The sequence below is a fragment of the Antechinus flavipes genome, chromosome 1, assembly GCF_016432865.1.
Source record: "Antechinus flavipes isolate AdamAnt ecotype Samford, QLD, Australia chromosome 1, AdamAnt_v2, whole genome shotgun sequence".
Classification (NCBI taxonomy): Eukaryota; Metazoa; Chordata; class Mammalia; order Dasyuromorphia; family Dasyuridae; genus Antechinus; species Antechinus flavipes.
This window is the reverse complement of record NC_067398.1, coordinates 415,185,158-415,207,682: the sequence shown is the minus strand read 5'-3', so window position 1 is coordinate 415,207,682 and position 22,525 is coordinate 415,185,158. Positions and strand designations below refer to the sequence as shown.

The window sequence follows — 22,525 nt, the reverse complement described above, 5'->3', positions numbered from 1 at the left end:
ATATTGCAATCTTTATAGAACTTTATTATAATGATAAGGCAATTATTGTATAGTTAACTCCTTTATCAAATCATAGTCCCAATACATTGTCACAATACATGGAAACATGCATGATGTGGTATAATAAAGTCATGATGCAGTATGTTTCTTGAAAATTTTACTTGAGTTAATTTGATATTTGAGAACATATGTCTTGTGCTAGTATATAGTTTAGAACAGGGTTATGTAACACATTTTATAGTGGAGGTGAATAAAATACCTTAAGCCTTTATCTTAGACTAATTTTTAATTGTTTTGACCCTTGAAATTAGACATATCCTCAAAACTATGGATGAGATAGATGAGATTTAGAGATGCGGTACAAAAAGAAAAAAAGAAAAAGAAAAAAAGAGGAACTTATTGGAGATTTAAGTTTGCACATTTTAAAAAGTTAGGAACTTCCTTACCAACAACTGTATAGGTCCCAAAAGCTAAAGATTATTTATGTGCATCAGTGGAAGAGAAAAAACTCTTCTGTATCATCCAAATTCAATACTAATTGTATTCCCTCAATATACCAGTGGATATTACATAATCTGAGATAGATATACAGAAAACATTTTCCCATCAAGAAATGCATTTAAGCTTATAATCAAATATTTTAATTTTTTAATTTGCATTGCTGTGAGTTAACTTATGAAATGCATAGAAACTTCAAAAGTTTCAAAATCTTACAGATGAAAAGTGTTTAAGAAAATGTCTAGAGCTTCCTGTACTTGTTCTGAACAAGAATCCTCCATACAACATACCCAATAAAGGTTCAAGCTATCTTCTTTAAAGACTTTATTTTATAATGAACCCTCTAACCTGCTGATCCTGTTAAACTTTAGTATATTTTATATTACTAGAAATTTTCCTTGCATCAAGTGTAAATTTGCCCCTGAGTCTGGGGAAATTAACATGTTGGAAATGAGAAAAGCAGGATTTGAACACAGTCTACTTCTTGGTTTAGTACTCTTCCCAGCACACAGTATTTTACTGCCATTGCTATTTAAAATGAACCATAAATTTGGTTAAAAGAAATAGATGCAACTCTGCATTCAATATGATATATCCTTGAAAAAAAAAATTTCCTTTAGAAGAAACCAATTGCAATTTTTTTTTTCTTGTGAGATGATGTCATTGGGCAACTAAATAAATAAGATGCTATTTTTACCAAATTGCCAAGTAGAGATTTATTTAAAAGGTCATGATGAAAGGCCCACACATTTCAAATGTTGAATAAAAGCTAGAGCTTTTGCTCCTCCTTCTGGTGTTATGCTGAACAAAACTGAATTTGTATACTACAGGTACTTCTGTGGTACAAGTCACAGCTACAGATGCTGATGACCCTTCCTATGGGAACAGTGCCAGAGTCATTTACAGCATACTCCAAGGACAACCATATTTCTCCGTGGAGCCTGAAACAGGTCAGGAACAGAGCTATGCTTTTTCATTTATTATATAATCTTCATGATCTTTATATGGAAGAAAATAAAATGAAAGAACAAGAACCAAAAACCACTTTGAACTGTTTCAAAGGGCATTTAGCACAGTGAATTAATGTCTTCAAAGTTAAATAAATTATTAGAGCTGTATAAAATAATAAACAGATAGATATATAGATATTTTGCTTGAATAGATGTAAAACTGAATTATGAAAAGAGTTGATTGTAATATTTGTAAAGCCCTTTGCAAACTTTAAAGAGCTATAGAAATGCTAATATTTATTATCCTCCTCAATGGTATATTTAATTATAAAGTTGAAATTTGTTTGACATAAGTAATTTTCATTGAATTGGTTTTAAATTTCTATACCATGGAAAGTAGTCTTTTATGTTGTTAATTTATCTTTATGCTGTAGAAATACAAATGCTAGCAGAAAATAAAATGAATGCCATATTGTAGAAATATACATATATTGCGAATGCAAATAACAAAACGGCAAATATTTTTTGTTCTTTTTTTTTTTTTATTGTTAAAGGCATCATCAGGACTGCTCTGCCAAACATGAATAGAGAAAACAGGGAGCAATATCAAGTTGTTATCCAGGCAAAAGACATGGGCGGCCAGATGGGTGGATTATCAGGGACTACTACAGTGAACATTACGCTGACTGATGTTAATGACAATCCACCTCGATTCTCCCAGAGTAAGCTGCCTTTAATAGTCCTGCACTATAAATGCTTTCAAATGAAAGAATTAAGAAATCCCCATCTGGTTTAATTTAAGGAAAATCTAGATTATGGGGTACTAGTGAACAAAAAGCTTATGTACTGATTTATCCACTGCTATTAAACTAGAAAATTAAATGTTAGAGCCTTGTTTCATTCAGAAAATAGCTTTGTGAGGTGGTTTAGCCGAATAAATATACTGTAATTTTTAAATTATTTGTGAGAATAGACTTACACTCTAAGAAGACCCAATTCTTTCATTTATTGAAGGGCGATTTATTTTTCCTTAGGAAATAAATCAGTTCATAATTTTCCAGAAAAGGGAAAGAAAAAATATTCTCTACTTATATGTTAGAGAAGACCCTAACTGTAGGTACACATATCTTAAGGGAAATCTATTTTAATACAGTAAAAAATGTGCTTGAAATAGTTGACAAAAAAAAAGAATAAAACATCCAAGTATAATCTGAATTGTATTTATGTCTCTATTTCTTGACAAATTTATCAAAACAGTTTTAACTTTTGTTTTTTGAAGGGTGAAAGGAGAGAGAAATGACTACCATATCTTTAGCCTCAATGCCTTCTGTTATATGGTAGACATTTTGTGTTACAAGATAAGAAAGAAAAGATAGTACTACTCAATCTGGTACAATTTTCCTAATATTTTAATTTACTAAGTGAGTGTGCATGAATTAATGGTATTCCATACCATGACAAGAAGTCCTTGTCACGAATCTAGAGGAAATCCACTAGCTGGACTGAGACTGTGAGAAATTTATAGAAAAAATGAAAAAAAAAGTAAAGACCTGGGCTACTTTCAGTCTGCATTTATGGAAATGCTGATATGGAAAGATTTGAATTGATGAATTAATAAATTCATTGAAGTTACTTGTTTAATCTTCTTTAAATAGATTCTAGTACTCAACAAAACTTCCTTTTAATTAGTATATGTTGCTGACTAAAGAATATTTCTTTTTAAAGAATATTTCTAATGTAATTATTAATTACAGATAAAGTTCTTTTAAGTGACCGCTTTCACTGGGGTCTTGGTACTAAATTTCAGGACTAAGAATATTTACAGCTTCTTAATTGGGAACCATAAAATGAATGTTAAGTACACTTTAAAAAAATTTAGCATACATAAGTATAACTATGTTTATCATTCACCTACTTCTCTAATTAACTCCACCACAATTATTTTAATTTCATCCTTGCTTTGGTATGTTACTCTCATTTACATTTATATATTTATAATTATTTGTGTTCGATAGAGACATAAGGCTTATTTTATTTGATAATCCAACTACTGTTCAGATTTGTTCATGACATCTTTCTTGCCAAGGATTTGTTGGTCTAGCAATGCCATTAGATGTGCAAAATAAATCAGAAAACTCCAAATAATGTTGCACAAATATTTTCTTAGTCCTGACTTTTCAATTTCACCCATTTGTCAGTAGCCTGTGAACAGAGTGGGTGATGCAAAGAAGTTTCTGTATTTTGTACCCAATTTATTCTTAAACACTTACATATAGACTATTATTTCAAGTTTCAAAGATATTATCTTAGACATGAAATGTATTTTCAGTAGCAACGCTCTCATACTTCTAGTAGAATTAGATTTTGTTTAGCACTTACAGATATGTAGTATAAAGCCAGTTCATGTACAAGTAAACCAGCTACTCTTAAAATGAGCAGATAAGACTAAGCAAAACAAGCCTGATTCAATAACAGATTAAAAAGAAAGGAATTCAAAACAAAGTTTCATTGTGTTTTTTTCATAACTGCTTTATTTATTGTTGCAGTCTTTATTTTTCACTTTTGGAAATAATAGAAATAACCACAATATTTATACTAATGATATCAACAATAATTTGCATATTGTTTTCACATCTTTCAAGGGAATTCATGTAGATTCTCTTTCATATAGATGTTCAATACTCATGTAAAGAAAGCAAAGCATAAATTTTATAAAGAAACCAATGCTGAGGCACCTAGGTGGTGCAGCCCTGAAGTCAGGAGGACCCGAGTTCAAATTTGATCTTAGACACTTAATACTTCCTACCTATGTGACCCTCAGCAAGTCACTTAACCCCAATTGCCTCAGCAAAAAAACAAAAACAAAAACAAATAAATAAATAACAAAAAAACCCCACTAAGAAACCAATGCTGAAAAACATTCATTATCTTTCCAATTGAAATTTTACTCCACTTTGAGTAAAAAGTAATAAAATAAAGCCCAAGTCATTATATTCACTCTTTTTCTACCATTATAGGGTGCTTCCACATCTTGCATTATCAAATAAATTAACATAATTGAAATTTTTTAATGTACTAAATAACTCTACAGTTAAATAAGTTGTTCTTATGATGTGCACTTATATAAACATTGATATAAAATCATTAGAAGTATTAATTTCTACTATATATGACTGCAATTTCTAAATGTTTTTTTCACAAATATTATTTCATTAAATTTTCAGGTTTTTGCAAGAAGTCATTTATTATCATTTTTTTCCCAAAAATGGTGTGTTCAAAAGGTCAAGTCACTTAGACAAGTATCACAGAGGAAAGATGAGCTGGACCAATCCAATGACCTCTCTATTCCAAATCGTCTAACAGACTACTAGTCTTAACCTGCAGAAAAACCTTCCAAACTCAAATTGAACAGATCAAACACAATGACACTTATTATCTTGCAACCAACATCATGATATCAATGTTCGTCTTTGAAAAGGAAGGCTGAATAACTACCACCACATTAACAATAATACCTAAATTACAGGGTTATTATGGGGATCCAAAGAGATAGCAACAACAAAACCAATCTTCAAACTCAAAATGTTTTATAAATCTTAGCTTTTATCACTATCATTATATTTAAAAGCTTGTTGACTTAATGGATGGAATAATAGATTTAAAGTTAAGAAAACCTGAATTTAGATATTACTTCAGGCACTTAATAGCTACATTTCCATGAGCAAATTACTTAAATACTGTCTCAGTTTCCTCATCTATAAAATGAGGATACATGTATAGGGAGATAAGATAGCATTTATCTCTTCCAACACTGTTGTAAAGATATATTGAAACTAATTATAAATTACTTTTTTAAAAATGATATATAAATGCCAACCTAGTATTATTATATTTTCCTATAAATTTGAGGAAAAAGAGTACTAAATTGAATGTTAACCTGTATTAATTTTCTAATAATGTTAGAAGGAACATGATACCTTAAAAGCACAAAGAAAATGAGATATTTCATTAATAAAAGCTTCCCATCAAAATAGCATTATGATAAAAGATCATAAGAAATCTTCAAAAATGAAAACTTCATAATTTCTAGTCACTGGAAGCAGGGTTTTGTTTCATTTTGTTTTGTTTCTTATAGTTATTTTATCTAAAGATAGGATTTCTATTCACTTCCCAAGAAATTCTGTTAGGTCAGTACCTAAGGTAATAAAAAGATAAGTATGTTTGAATGATGATGTGTGAAGTTGATGATATTATAAGATTGTTTCATTCCTAAGAAACAGAATACAAAAATTGTGCCTATTCGTTGAACAATGTTGTTGAGAAACATTAAAGCTCTATCTGCAATTAAGTAAATATGAGATCCCTCTGTGCTGTGAAAAGAACACTGGATTTGTATGCAGAGAGACTCATTTTGAAACTCAATCCTTTCTTTCTCAAACCTGTATGATCTTTGGAAGTTTCAGCTTTTCTAGGTTCCAGTTTTCTCCTTCAAGATAGAGATAGAAGAATAGTATGGTCTTTAGGATCTCTTCAGCTTCTCGTTTAGAATTCCACCATATTATTCAGCTCAAGTGATTATTTTAGAAAATTAGCAAGTGAAAACCCACTTCAAAGGCAGTAGAGAGAATCAAATGGCTCTTTTCTTTTTCTTCTTCTTCCCATTTTCCTTCTCTCTCCCTCCTCTTTTCTCTCATTTTCTTTCATTCTTTCTCCCTTTTTCTCTTCTTTTTTATATCTTCATTGGCATATTTGTGTTTATTTAATTATTGTTTCTTTATTTATTTAATAATTCATCTTTTTCATTTTTCATATTATTTATTCATTTTTGTATATTCACAAATGTTGAATTTTTAATTTAAGTTTATGTACCTATTCAATTTTATTGTTTAATTATTGGCTTAATTAATGATTCATCCTTTATTTATTTATTTATTTTCCCAAACCAATGCTGCTTTATAAAGTTTCAGGAGCAATTTATATTTTTAGAAAATTTCCTGAGGTCATGAGGAATTAACAGGAGTAGGACCACAAAGCTATTGTGCTTTAGGGGCAGAACTTGAATTCCTCACTGTGAGGTGACTATTGACTTTTTGTATGTTTATGTGAAGGGATTGCAGGGTGAGAGAACTTCAGAAACTTCCTAATATATAAATCTAACATTAATCTATGATCATTTTTAATGTATTTAGCTATTTTTTTCTTTGTACTGGGGAGAAGTGTGATTGATTAAGAGGGATAGAAAGATTTAGATAAAAATAGCTTTTTATAATTTTTTTTCATTTTTAACAAAGTACAAATTCATTAGAAAAAAAGTTATGGAAAGTAATAAGGTCATTTATAGAATAGCTGACTGGAATTTCTACTCACCCCCCAGGAGAAAGCAAATGAAGTACCATGTCCCATTCTATATTTATCTTATTTCTTTAACTGGATTCCATTTCCCCTTCCTAAATGTAAAATATTTTCTGAATGTAAATCTATAATCTGAGGAAATAAGCCTGATTTAATTTTATTTTCTCTATGATTTAATTTCTATCATTTTCTTCTGGGAACTTCCTAAAAATTCAGAGAACAAACAAATAAAAAATAAGCACTTATAGTCCCCTACTTCATAAATAAATTACCAATAGACAAAAATCGTTTATTCACTTCTCCTCTTCTTTCTATTTACTAGATAAGAGATTCTACTTCCTCCAACCAATAAAATGTTAAGGAAATTTTGATTATCTATAATCTTGATTAAGGAATTTATATGTTACAACACCTTCTAACTCCTAGAGACTTTGGCTGCTCTTTGGTTCATCTTTCTTTAAAAATTTGATATTTTATTTTACCCCATTCCATGTAAAACAAAATTTTAAAACTGAGATTGAGATTCACTCTCTTTTTCCCTTCCAGTCCCACTCTCCTCTTTGAAAAGGCATATGTGAAATCTTGCAAAACATTTCCTTAAAAGTCATACTGTGAAAGAAAACAGAGATTTTCTCCCTTCTGTCCCCTCACTCCAAAAATTCCCTTTAAGAAAAATAAAGTTTAAAAGGATGCTTCAATCAGAAACAATTCTTTTTCTGAGTATAAGTAGCATTTTTCATCATAAATCCTGCAGAGTTGACTTGGATGATTGTACTGCCGAGAACAATTATGCCACTCACAGCTGATCATCTTACAGTATTGCTGTTATTTTATATGTAGTACATTTTATTTTTCTTTAGCTCATAGAAATCTTTCCAGGTTTTTCTGAGAGCATCCTGCTCATCATTTCCTATAGCACAATAATATTTTATCATAATGACATACCACAAACATTTGTTCATCCAATCCCCAGTTGATGGGCAGCCCCACAATTTCCAGTTCTTCATCTTAAGAAAACAGTGACTATGAATATTTTTCTACATATATGTACTTTTTCTTCTTAAATTTTTTTTTCTGTGATACATGCCTAATAGTGGTATTGTTAGTTCAAAGGGTATGCATAGCAAGGAGGGGAAATTTTGAACAAAAGGTTTTGCAAGGGTCATATTCGACAAATTACTCATGGCATATGTTTTTTTTTTTTTTTTAAATAAAAAGCTTTAATAAAAAAGAGTATGTATGGTTTTATAGCTCTTTGGGCATAGTTCCTAATTGTTCTACAGAATAGTTAATCAGTTCATAATCCTGCTGTTAATGCATTAATATTTCATTTTTCTTACATTCTTACATTTTTTGCTGATCTATTAGTCAATCTAAGTAGTATGAGATTTTACATATATACATATATTTATTTTTATATACATAGATATGACTATAAATAGCTATGATTATATCATCTGAAAACTGTTTATATTGTTTGATATCATTTGAGGAATGGAATTTTTTAAATTTTATATATTGACTCAGTTCCCTACATGTTTGATAAATGAAACTTTTATCAGAGAAACTTGCTTCAAAATTATTTTCACAATTACTATTGCTCACTTATTTCCTCTATTTTTTCTATTCTCTTTCTCCTTTGACCTTGTTCCTTCTGAAAAGTATTTTACTTCTGACTATACTCTCTTTTAACAGTCCCTCCCTTTCCCTTCTACTTCCCTACAGGGTAAAATAGATTTCTATATGCAATTGAGTGCATATGTTATTCCATTTTTGAGCCAATTCTGATGAGAGTGAAGTTCATTCAATTGTGTGACTCCCCCTTCCCCTGTAAAAGCTTTTTTTTGCCTCTTTTAGGGTGGATAAGTTATATTATTCCACCTCTCTATTTTTTTCCAGTACACTCCTCTTTAACACATTTTTATTTTTAGAATATTTTCCCTTCATATTCAGCTCATACCTGTGGTGTGTATGTATGTGTGTGTGTGTGTGTGTGTGTGTGTGTGTGTGTGTGTGTGTTCCTTCTAACAGCTCTAATAATGAGAAAATTCTTATGATTTACAGGTATTGGGAATACTATGTAGAAATGTAAACAGTTTAACCTTCTCACATAGAAATGTAAACTGTTTAAACTTATTAAGCACCCTATAATTTCCCCTTTTTATTACCTTTTAGTGCTTCTCTTGAGTCTTGTATTTGAAAGTCAATTTCTTTTTTTTTTAATTTACCTCAGATATTTTCATCACAGATACTTGAAAGTTCTCTATTTTATTGAATAGCCTTTATTTTTTTTTTTTTTTGTCTTGAAGGATTATGCTCAGTTTTGCTGAGTAGGTGATTCTTAGTTGTAATTCTAGGATCCTTTGCCCTCTGAAATATCATATTCCAAGCCCTCAGATTCTTAAATGTAGAAGCTTCTAAACCTTCTATTATCCTAACTGGGGCTCTATCATACTTGAATTGTTTCTTTTTGGATGCTTACAACATTTTCTCTTTGATCTAGGAATTCCAGAATTTGGCTAAAATATTCTTGAGAGTTTTCATTTTAGTATTTCTTTTAGGAGGAGATTGGTGAATTCATTCCAATTCCATTTTCCCTACTGGTTCGAGAATATCTGGACACTTTTCCTTGATAATTCTTGAAAGATGATGTCTAAGCTTTTTTAAAATCAGGACTTTAAGCAATCCAGCAATTTTAAAATTGTCTCTTCTACATCGATTTTCTAGATCATTTTCCCCCCAATGAGATATTTTACATTTTCTCTTTTTTCATTCATTTTGTTTTTGTTTTATTGTTTCTTAATTTCTCATAAAATAATTAGATTCCATTTGCTCATTTCTAATTTTTTAAGAAATTATTTTCCTCAGTGAGTTTTTGTGATTCTTTTTCCATTTGGCCAATTTTGTTTGTTAAGAAACAAACTTCTTCTCCTGTTTGGCTTCCTGTACTATCTATTGCATCAATTTCTTTTCTCTTCCCAATTTTTCTTATAGCTCTCTTACTTGATTTTCAGAAATCCTTTTAAGCACTTCCATGACCTGAGACCAATCTGTCTTTTTCTTGGAGGCCTTGGATCCAGGAGCTATTATTTTGTTTCTTCTTTTGAGCGGGTGTTTTTATCTTTCTTATCCCCATAGTTACTTTCTATGGTCAGAATCTTTTTCATTTGTTTGCTCATTTTCCCCACCTGTGAATGCTACAAGCACTCTGTTCTACCTGACAGTTATAAGAAAATTTCTCATTCCATTGTGGCTGTATGTTCTAATGAACTAGTACTACTCCTTGTCCTGTAACTGTGACCAGGAATCTGTCTTGGATCCTAGTATGTATAAAGCAACAGAATCTTGACTCAGTGCTAGCAAAGAGACCTCTGAAATTTCCTTCTGAGCAGCTGTTTTACTCCCTTACTATATATGAAATGAGCGCTCTAGAAGCCTTAGCTGCTGCTTCTGATTCAGTGACTCAAGGTTCACTTCAGTTTGCTAGAACTGGTATCTATTAGCCCCACCACTACTGTACTGTATTCTATACTTACCCTAGTGTGATGAAGGTTTTCTATTGATGTACTAAATTGTTGGTATCTGTGGGCTGAGAGGTGTGGAAACTGCCATTGCTTTCATTGATTCATGAGCCCTGAGGTTTGTTCCCGGTTTGCTGTAGTTGGGACCACACCAGTGTGGTCTACACTGGAATGTACTTCATTCCCACCCTGGTACAACAGATATTATCTGCTGTCTACATAATTTGTCTTGAGTTGGAAAATTATTTCATTTCATCTCATTTTGTGACTTCTGATGCTTTAGAATTTGTTCAGAGTCACTATTTAAAGGTATTTGGAGATGCTTGGGGGATAACTCTGTCTTGTATCAATCTTTACTCCACAATTTTGTTCCTCCTTACTTCAGCTTTTTTAAAACTCACTCTTAATCCTTCCACTATAATTTCCTCTCCTGCCAACACATGTATATTAATTTTATAATTCCTTTTCCTAGTTTAAAAAAGATATTAGTCACATTCAGAAATATTCATCCAATAAGGATTTTGAATGACTATGATGGACAAAGCATATTTCATGAAATGGTGAGTAAGATATGAAATGAAAATGATAAATCTGCTCATGAACTATAATGCTGTTTGGGAGCAATAAAGGACAAATGTAAATAATTATAATACATGTTAAGTACATAAAACATTTATAAAGTATTCAATGGAGACCAAGGAGTGACAGCATAGAACTCTCCTGTTTTGCCTGCTACTTCCACAAAAATCCCTTGAAGGTCTGTTAGTTATTTGTATTTTCTCTTATATACAGGATCACTCGAGTGACCATTTGATTCAAATGATATGAATATGGAAAGATTATAACATGTTAGTATCTAGAAGCACCTATATCTCTCACAGTTATCACAATAAATTTCTCAAAATGAACCAGATGGAAGGAAACAACTGTTGTAAACTTACTCTGTGTTTGAGCTAAGAATTGTGCTTTTTAAATGTGATCTTCACAATAAGATTACGAAATGAGTATTATTATTATCTCCATTTATCATAGAGGAAACTGAGGCAGACAGAGAATAAATAATTTGCACAGAGTCACATAACTAGTAAGTGTCTGAGGTCAAATTTGAACTTCAGTCTTTCTGACGTCAGGCCCAATATGCTATCTACTATGCCAACTAGCAGCCTCAAACCAAAATTAAACTGCTATGAAGTACATATGTTCAGGACTGCACAAAAAGCCTGCTAGGTTTTCTCAAAACTTCTGAGCAGATATATGTCAGGATAGATATCTAGCACAAGCAAATTTGCCTCAATGAAGGAAACAGGGCTTGCTCACAACATTCTAAAAATACAGAAAGGGAGAATATTCTGTTTCAAAAACATAGCCAGAATACAAATTTAAAAATTTGAGGGATAAGTAAATTAAAAAAAAAATGCAAAACACAACAAAGAAGCAAAGCATTCTGGGAGAAGCCCAGAAATAAGCCCAAGAGAAGAGATGAACTCCATAACCTGTTCAAACTAGATCATCAAAGAAAAGAATATTATGGCCAAAAGGATTATAAGAGTACCTAGAGGAAATGAAGCAAGGAAAACAATGTAAATGAAATAACAGCTAGGGAGGAATAATGCCAAAAAGAATAATAGTTTAGAATGCAAAATGAACATCTTACACAAGTATTGAACTTCTTGAAAATTAGAATGGCTCAAACAGAAAGCAACAACTCCATGAAACTGAAAATAGATGAACACAATCAAAAGGTTAAAAAAAAAAAAAAGAAAATGTAAGGTATACTATTAAAAATTCATCTAAAAAACAAAAGGTCAAGGAGAAATAATCTGAGTCTTTGGAATCTTGTGAAAATCATGATCACACAAATTAAATTTAAACTATATTTGAAAGGATGAACACTCTACTTGTGAGAAACAATGAGTGAATTGAAGATAGAAATAATCCAATATTCATCTGCTAAAAGAAATTTTTATAATTAAAACTCTCAGAATTATCACAACTGAAATCCATTATTTTCTGTTCAAAGGAACACTACTACAAGCACTCAAAAACTGTGTGAGGGAGGTGAGTTCAATTATCGAACAGACATAATCAGGATATATACATAAATCAGGATAAAACTTGGCAGCTACCAAACCATGTGAAAAAAAAGAATAGCCAGTGTTACATTATCCCAAATGACTTCAGATCATGCCCTATCTTAGGAAAAATTGCCCCTCTCTTTATATTTTGTTTCTTGGTACTCTTATATGTTTCTCTAGATTCAGTTATCTACATAGATGACTGTTGGAATCCTTACAAACTGCTAACTAATTAGAGTTGATCTAATCTTACAAGAAGATTTTGGCCAGAACCTGAAACAAGGTACTAAGTAGAACTAATTAGGGTTCCAACAGATGACTTTTAGAGGTGCATATCAAATCCTATTTGTGGGGAGGATTGTTTTACAAATATGATTATGATGTATACATGTTGAACTCATATCTCAGACTGGTCTCCTCTTTTTCTATAAATCTGCTTCTCCAGATTTCCTGTTTTTACTGATGGTATCTAACTTCAATTTAGCCATGCTTAAAATGTCAAAATTAAATTTTATTTTTTCCTTTTCAGTCACCTTCTCCTTCCCGATTTTGTGTCATATTCTTCCTCTAAAACAACTTTTAAATTAGTCCTCTTTTCTCCATGAATACTGACATTATCTTAGTGAAAAGCCTCCTCACCTCTCATTCCTTCAGAACCTAGACTATTTTAAAAACCTTCAAACTGTACTTTCTTTATCTAGTGTCTTGCATTTTTGATCTATCTTTGAGAGAATTTCTACATCAAACAACACAATTTTTTTCAACTCAGTACATCTTTTTTGAGTCTGGGGTAAAATTTAAACCCTTAAACCTGGAGTTTAAGACACACCAAAAGAATTTTCTACTATGTGTGTATATATATACTTTTTATTTTTATTATTATTTTTAATATTAAATATAATCAAATTAAATAATTAAATAAAAATGAATTAAATAATTAAATAAGATAAATGTTGAATAAAATTAAATATTAAATATTATTATATTTACTTTTTATATTTCATTCAAAATTTAATAGTTGTTCTGTTTAAACTTTGCATGCTTCCTCTTGCATCTCTGAATTCCTGAACCCTTTTAATAATAATGTTTTTCTTCTGATTATTATCTACAGTTTTTCTTGCACATATCTTGTTTAAGCATAGTTATTTTCTTGTTATCCCCTGTATTAGAACATAAAATCCTTAAGAACATAGAGTTTCTTTTCTTTCTTTGTATCTCCAGAACTTTGCAATAATTGATAACTAGTAAATGTTTAATAAATCCTTTTATTATTCTGGTTAATTGTAATGAGTTTGCTGTGCATTGACCTTTATGCTTATCTTCCTTTGAGCTTTATTTTTGTCACTCCTTTTTTTTTTTCTTTGACTTAGTGTTTTTTCAATTATCTGTAAAGATAGTTTTCAACATTCACCTGCTATAAAATCATTTTTCTCCTTTCCCTTTCACTTCCACAAGACAGCAAGTAGTCAGATATAGGTTATATATATAGTCCTCGTGAAAAGAAAAAAACAGACAAAAGGGGAAAAAACATTCCCCCCCCCCTCCAAATATGCTTCAATAAGCATTCAGACTCCATAGTTCTTTCTCATAGTAACATTTTACATCTTTTGAAATTGTCTTAAGTCATTCTAATGCTGAGAAGAGCTAAATCTATCAAAGTTGATCATTTCACAGTGTTGCTGGTTTTATTCACTTCATTCAGCATCAGTTCTTATAAGTCAAACCCCAGAGATTTTTTCTTAGGGAATTTATTGATGGGATGTTTAATTTCTTTTTTAAAATGAGGTTTAGTATTTTATTTCCTCTTCTGTTAATCTGAGCAATTTATATATTTTAATAAGATTCATTCATTTTATTTACATTATCAGATTTATTAACACTTAGTTGGGCAAAATAGCTTCAAATTATTGTTTATATTTCTTCTTCATTGGTGATGAAAACCACTTTCTCATATTTGATGATAGAAATTTAGTTTTCTTCTTTAAAAAAAATTTAAATTAAACAAATGTTTACCTACTTTATTGTTTCTCCCCTAAAACCAGTTTATTAATTGTTATCTATTAATTCAAAAGTTATCATACATAAATTTTCCTTTGACTTTCAGAATTTTTAATTTAGTATTTAACTGGGGATTTGTAATTTTTTCTTTTTATAACTTTTTAAGTTACACATCTAGTTTTTTATCTCCTTTTTCTTTCATTTATTCATGTAAACATTTAGATACATATATTTCCCCTAATTACTGCTTTAGTTGCATCCCATAAGTTTTGCTATATATTTGGTGTTATTGTTCTCTTTGATGAAATTATTGATTGTTCTTATGATTTTGTTGACGTATTCATTATTTAGGGGAAAAATTCATTTCCAAGTAGTTTTTAATCTACTCTTCCATGGCTCATTAATATATACAATTTTATTGTATCATAATTTGAAAAATATGTATTAATATTTATACCTTTCTGCATTTGATTGTAAACTTTTTTTCTTTTAATACATGGTCATGTGTGTATATGGGTGGGGTTACTATGTATCACTGAAAAAGAAAAAAAGTATATTCCTTCCTATCCCTATTCAATTCTTTTCAAAATACATCATATCATAACCTTTTCAAAAGTCTATTCACCTCCTTAACATCTTTCTGGTTTATTTTTTTATTAGATTTTCATAATTCTGAAAGTGGAAGGTCGAGGTCTTCCATTAGTATAGTTTTGCTGTCTATTTCTTCTTATAATTCACTTAGCTTTTCCTCTAGGAATATGAATGCTATACTTGGTGCATATATATTTTGTATTGATATTACTTCATTGTCTATGATAAGCAAGATGTAGTTTCCTTCCTTACCTTTTTAAATTAGATCTTTTTTTTTTTAATTTTGCTTTTGCTTTGTCTGGAATTAGAATCACTCTGGCTGCTCTTTTTTTAAATACTTCAACTGTAGCTTAATATATTCTGCTCCAGTCTTTTTCACTTTCTAGGTATCTCTCTGCTTCATATGTGTTTCTTATAAACAACATATTATAGGAATCTACTTTTTAACCCACTCTGCTGTCCACTTTTGATTTATGGAAGAGTTCATTCCATTCACATTCACAATTTTGATTGCCAACTGTGTGTTTTGTTCCATTCTATTTTCTTTCCTGTTTATGCTTTTTTCTCTCTTTTCACCCTTTCCCTCCTCATCAGCATTTTGCTTCTTACCACCACTTCCCTCAATCTATTCTCCTTTCCATCACTTTCTAAAGAGAATGTTTAATTGAAAAAAAGACAGAAATAAGAAGGGAAAGGATTGTACTAAGAGAAAAAAAGAAAAAGGGTGCCAAATGGGGTAAATTAAATCATACAAAGAATCACAAAAGACCTATTATAGTACAGCTAAAGAATATAGGGAAATGAGCACCACATTCTCCCTTTCCTTGTACTTCCCTAGAGGGTAAGATAAATTTCTATATCCAATTAAGTGTCTATGTTGTTCCCTCTTTGGGTGAAATCTGATGAGAATAAAGTTTAAACTATACTTATCTTCCTTCCTTCTTTACCTCTACTGTCACAGGTCTTTTGTGCTTCTTCATGTGATGTAATTTACCCCATTTTGCCTCCTTTTCTTCTCCCAATATAATCCTTTATCCACCCCTTAATTTCTTTTACATGTAATCACATCAAAGTGAACTCATACCGACATCTTCTGTCTCTTTTCATCCTGCTAATTGCCCTTATAAAGATATAGTTCTAAAGAGTTATTATCATATTTCTATGGGAGGGATGTGAAAAGTTTAAATATTCTTTTTTTTTTCTTTCCTGTTTACTTTTTTATGCTTCTCTTAAGTTTTGTGTTTGGAGATCAAATTTTTATTTGAACTCTAGTCTTTTCATCAAAAATGATTGAAAGACCTCTATTTCATTAAAGGTTAATCTTTTCCCCTGAAAAACTGGGCTCAGTTTTCTTGATTAGTTGATTCTTGGGTGTAATCCCAGCTCCTTTGCTTGTAGAATGTCATATTCCAAGTCCTCCAATCTTCTAATGAAAAGCTGCTATATCCTCTGTAGTCCTTTTTATGACTCTATTTTCCACAATTTTTCTTTTACCTCTCTTATTTGACTTCTGAAATTTTTTTTTGAGCTCTTCCAAGAGGGCTTCTTAGGCTTGAGACCAATTCATCCCTGAGGTTTTTGCCTGTAGGAATTTTGTTCTCTTCTGAGGTGGTATTTTGATATCCCCTGTCATTCTTATAACTTTCTATGGTCAAGATTATTTTTTTCCTTTCTTGTTCTTTTTATTATTATTATTATTATTATTTGATGCTAGCAGCTTGCTCACTGCACTGGGGCACCTTGGCACCTTTTTTTTTTTTTAGCCTGGTTTCCCAGGCTGGCGATTCACCTTCTGCACTAGGAGTAGGTGCTCCACTGCTTTTGCTGTCCAGCTGGCCTTCTGAGCCTAAACCAAGGAAGTTTGATTACTGATCTGTCCTGTGCTTAAGAACCTCCCCAAATACTGACACCATCTGTGCAAGGCTGCACTCCCCATTCACCCAATTGAAGTCATTCTAAGTTATCCTAAGCTGGAGAGTTGTGAAACAACTCTTTTAGTAAGTTCTCTTGCTCTGGAATCTGTTTAGAGGCTAGATTTAATATTATTTCTGAGGGAAGCTGAAGAGAATTCTTTCAACTTCTTTTCTTCTTGCCACGATTTATCTCTGTAACTTCTTTGAAACTTTCTCTGTCTTTCCATTTCTAGTGATTTTTTTTTTTGCTTTGAATTTTTCTAGAGCCTTTGATCAAGTCTCTTTTTTGTCCCTATCAAAGCCTATTTTGTGTTCTAATTATCTGCCAAATTCCTTCTAGTAAAATGTAAACTTCTTGATGGCATTGACTGTATCATTGCTTAAAAAATGCATCTTAGTATCTAGTACAGTAACTGCATGTAATATGTTTAAATGAATCTTTTGTTGTCACTGACAGAGAACATAAGTGAAAATCTTCACAGAGATTGTATGAATGGAACTGATATTTAAAATATAGAAAATATGTCACCAAAGATGAGATGGGGATTTGAAGGACTATATACTTAGATGGGAAAATATGTATGTAACAGTATTTGCTGCATAGTATGGGGGCAGACCATGTGAAGATAGAGTTTGTCTAGAGCTTTTTAAGATGAAAAAGGAAATAGTTTGAAGTAAGGAGAGAAAGGGTTACCAGGTTACGAAGGGCTTATAAAGGTGAGCAAAAGATTTGAAACAAAAAGCTAGTAAGAATTTTGGACCTGGGGAAATTGCCTCCAGATGCAAAAAACCAATTCAGGCACTAATATTCATTTAATATTGCTTATACTCTTTGGATTTCACTCTTATCACAATGTATATAAGGTATGGATATTTAAATATGACTAGCACCTCTGATGCAACAGCTTGCTAAACTCTTTTCAGGACTGTTTATCCAATTTTCACCCATGTCTCCAAAAAGTTTCAGCAACCTTAATGGCCACATCCTTGTAAAGTTGACTTGGTAGAGAGGTTGCAGTAACTGATAAAAAAGTCTGTCTGTGAGTTAAGGGGATATCTACTCTAAAGATGTGATGACTTTCCCAGAATAATGGGTGCATGAGAACAATTAGTCCTAACATTCATGAAGACAGCCAAAGCAAGTGTTGTGGAGAGCTTAGAGCTTGACCAGTCATCAAAGATGTCGGGATCATCCACTGTATCAAAGACCATTGTGACCAGTCCTCTTGACTTTTATCCTGCACTGGACTTTAATGATCCTGGAAGAAAGAGGGAGGCTGATAATTTTAAGCAAATACACCACACTTAAAACTAAATCTCAAGAAAGACAGCCCTTTGATATTATATCTTTGTAACTTCCTTTTGTATATCATCTTCTCCATTGAGATTATATGTTCTTCAAAGGGACTACTTTTCCTTTTCTTTTTTGTATCCCTAGCACTTAGCTACTACAAAGTAGGTTCTTAATGTTTATTGTATTGTTTTAGTTTTTATTGTAATCTATGCATTTAATTGTACTGTACTAAGTAAGAAGATATGTTAGGATGATATTGTAAAAAATCATGACATTCTAATTAGTTACATTTCCAGTGTTGGTGTCTGTGGAAATATTGGGGAAATGACCTATAGAAAAATAGTAAAGAGAGGGAATCAGAAGGATTTGACTTCATAGGTCCTAATTGAAGTTAGGAGGAATATATATTAAGGCACTAAATTCCATCTGGAACATATTAAGTTTGGGGGGCTAGCATAGCAAATATGCTATAGATAGTTGAACATATAGGTACAGGTTTCAAAGCCAAACAAAAACTTTTAACTAATTAAAATGGAAGTGATGGTCATAAGAATAAATGCATTTTCCAAGAAAGAGATAATTTAGATATGAGGAGCAAAGAAGTCTCTCAATTGATGCAGCTATACTTGTGAAATCTCAAATTATAATTTTGGAAGGAGGCATGAAATGAGTAGAAGATGGCTCAAAGAATCTACAAAAAATGGAAAGAAAGTAATAATTCTTAATTCAGAGAAAATTGTTGCTTCTTAATTATTTTCTTTGAATCAGGGAACGATGTCTGGACTTGCAGACAGCTAGCATTGAAAACTCTTATTTCATTGCAAACAAATGTACACACACAAATCTTCATTTCTTTCATCATTTGTTTTCTTCTGTATAAGTAGTGGACTTGATTCATTGGAATATATTGGTCCTTTTCTTTTTAAACCTATGTTTTTTCAAATCTTAGCTTAAGCTGAATTTAAGAAGAAAGGGTATACAAACCAGACAGGAGGTAGTTAAGAATATTATTTGTTGTAGAAGGTGATGAAATGAAAAGGCTAAAAGACTGTTGATATGATAGGGCATAAACCAAATGGCAAGGAATTAAAACATAAATAGTGAGGAAATGAAGGCATTAAGTATACATTATTTATTTATTTTTAAATAATAGCTTTTTATTTTCAAAATATTTGCAAAAAGAATTTTCAACATTCACCCCTGGAAAACCTTGTGTTCCAGATTTTTCTCCCTTTCTTTCCTCCATCATCTCTCCTAGACAATAAGTAATCCAATATATGTTAAATATGTGCAACTCCTCTTTACATAGTCCCACACTTATTATGCTATACAAGAAAAATCAGAACAAAAAGAAAAAATGAGAAAGAAAAAAAGCAAGCAATAAAAAAGAAAAAAAAAGTGAAAATACTATGTTGTGATCTGCATTCAGTCCCCACAGTTCTCTTTGTGGACATAGATGCCTCTCTCCATCACAAGTCTATTGGAATCATCTCATTGTTGAAAAAAGTCATGTCCATCAGAATTGATTATCATATAATATTCTTGTTAATGTATAAAATGTTCTCCTGGCTCTATTTACTTCACCCAGCATCAGTTCATAAAAGTTTCTTCAGGCCTTTCTGAAATCATCTTGCTGATTGTTTCTTATAGAACAATAATATTCCATAATATTCATATACCATTCTCCAACTGATGAACATCCACTCAGTTTCCAGTTCCTTGCCATTACAAAAGAGATTACTACAAGCATTTTCCACATGTGGGTCCTTTTTCCTTTTTTGTGGTCTCTTTAGGATACAGTCACTACTGACCGGATCAAAGGATAGTCACACTTTGATAACTCTTTGGGCACTGTTCAAAATTGCTCTCCCAAATTGTTGGAACATTTCACAATTCCATCAACAATGTCCTAGTGCCCTAGTTTTTCCACGTTCCATCCAACATTTGTGATTTTCTTTTCCTGTCATCTTAACTAATCTGAGAGGTGTTTAATGGTATCTTAGAGTTGTCTTGATTTGCATTTCTCCGATCAATAGTGATTTAGAGCATTTTTTCATATGAGAAATGGTTTTAATTTCTTCATCTGAAAATTGTCTGTTCATATTCTTTGACCATTTATCAGTTGGAGAATGGATTGTATTCTTATAAATTTGACTTAATTCTCTATATATTTTAGAAACAAGACCTTTATCAGAATATTTGTATGTAAAATATTTTTCATAGTTTATTGCTTCCCTTTTCTAATCTTGTCTACATTGGCTTTATGTGCACAATTTTTTTAATTTAATATAATCAGAATTATGCATTTTGCATTTCATAACGTACTCTTGTTTTCTTTGGCCATAAATTCCTTTCTTCACAGATATGAGAGGAAGACTTTCCTTTGTTCTTCTAATTATAGTATCAGTCTTTACGTCTAAATCATGAATTCATTTTGACCTTATTTGGTGTAGAGTGTTACATGTTGTTCAAAGCCTAATTTCTGCCATACTATTTTCTAATTTTCCCAGTAATTTTTGCAAATAATGAGTTCTTATCCCAGAAGCTGGAGTCTTTAGGTTTAGCAAAACTAGATTAATATAATCATTTACTACTGTGCCTTGTGAACCTAAATTATTCCATTGATCAACTACTTTATTTCTTAGTCAATACCAAATGCTTTTGATGATTGCTGCTTTATGATATAGTTTCAGGTCTGGTACAACTGGTCACCTTCATCATGCAAAAATATTTAAATAAAATATTAGCAAAGAGGCTACAACAACTTATCAGCAGTTATAATACACTATAACCAAGTGGAACTTATAGCAAGAATGCAGGACTGGTACAATATTAGGAAAGGTATTGCCATAATCAAGCATATCAATTAAAAAAAAAACCAGCAAAAATTATGTGATAATCTCAATAGATGCAGAGAAAGTTTTTGATGAAATGCAGTTTCTATTCCTATTAAAATCAGTCATGAGCATAAAGATAAAGGGAGGTTTCCTTAAAGTAATAAGCAATATTTTTACAAACAAACAGCAAAAATTATTTGCAGTGTAGAGAAGTGGGAGGTATTCCTAATAAAATCGGGGTGAAACAAGAATGCTTATTATCACCACTATTATTTAATATTGTATTAGAAATGTTGGTGTTAGCAATAAGAAAAGAAAAAATTAGAGGAATTAGAATAGGCAATAGGAAGATAAAATTATCACTCTTTGCAGATGATATGATGATATACTTAGAGAATCCTAGAAAGTAATGCAAAAATCTACTTGAAAAAATTAACAGCTTTAGCAAAGTTGCAGGATATAAAATAAATCCATACAAATCATCAGCATTTCTAAATATTATTGACAAAGCCCAACAGCAAGAAATAGAAAGAGAAATTCCATTAAAAATAACTGTAGGCAAAAATCTATCTGGCAAGACAAACTCAAGAACTATATTAACAAAATTACAAAATACTTCTCCCACAAATAAAGTCATATCTAAACAACTGGAAAGAAATCATTTGCACAAAGGTAGGCTGATCTAATATAATAAAAATCCCAACTCTAGCTAAATTGGTTGACCAATCAAATGGCCAAAAAATAATTTTATTCAACTAGAAAAAATAATAGCAAATGTAATCTGGAAAAACAACAGGTCAGGAATATCAGGGGAATTAATTGAAAAAAAAAAAAACATGAAGGATAGTGGCCAAATCTAAAACTATATTGTAAAGTAGCATTCATCAAAAACATTTGGTACTCGCTAAGAAGTAGGATAATGGATCACTGGAATAGGTTAGATATATATGACACAATAATAAATTAATCTAGTAAGTGAACTACATACTAGATATGTAAACCACAAACACTGGGAAAAGAACTCATCATTTCACAAAAATTGCTGGGAAAACTGAAAAATAATATATGAAAACTTAACAAATATATATTTTACATCCTATACCAAAATAAGTTCAAATGGGTACATTATTTGGGCATAAAGGCTGATAGCATAAGTAAATTAGGAGAGCAAAGAATAATTTACTTGTTAGATCTTTGGAGAAGAGAGAAAATTACAATCAATCAGAGAACTAAAGAACATTATGAAATGCAAAATAGACAACTCTGATTACATGAAATTAAAAAGGTTTTGCATAAAAAACCAACACAAACAGGATTAAAAGGGAAATACAAAGCCTGGAAAAAAATTTTACAGCCAGTGTTTCTGACAAGGTCTCATTTCTAAAATATATAAAGAACTATGTCAAATTTATACCATGTCATTTCCCAATTGATAACTATTCAAATAATATGAACAATTTTCAGATGGAGTAATTAAATCCATATAGTCATTTTTA

General features: G+C 31.0%; 1 protein-coding gene across 1 annotated transcript in view; it reads left to right on the top strand.

Moving 5' to 3' along the window:
- CDH10 (cadherin 10) overlaps positions 1-22,525 on the top strand; it is a 286,197-nt gene that overhangs the window by 210,631 nt on the left and 53,041 nt on the right. The window contains exons 4-5 of the mRNA XM_051969880.1: positions 1,329-1,448; positions 2,003-2,170. Of these exons, the coding sequence (XP_051825840.1) occupies positions 1,329-1,448; positions 2,003-2,170 (288 nt within the window). The remainder of the gene's footprint in view (positions 1-1,328; positions 1,449-2,002; positions 2,171-22,525) is intronic.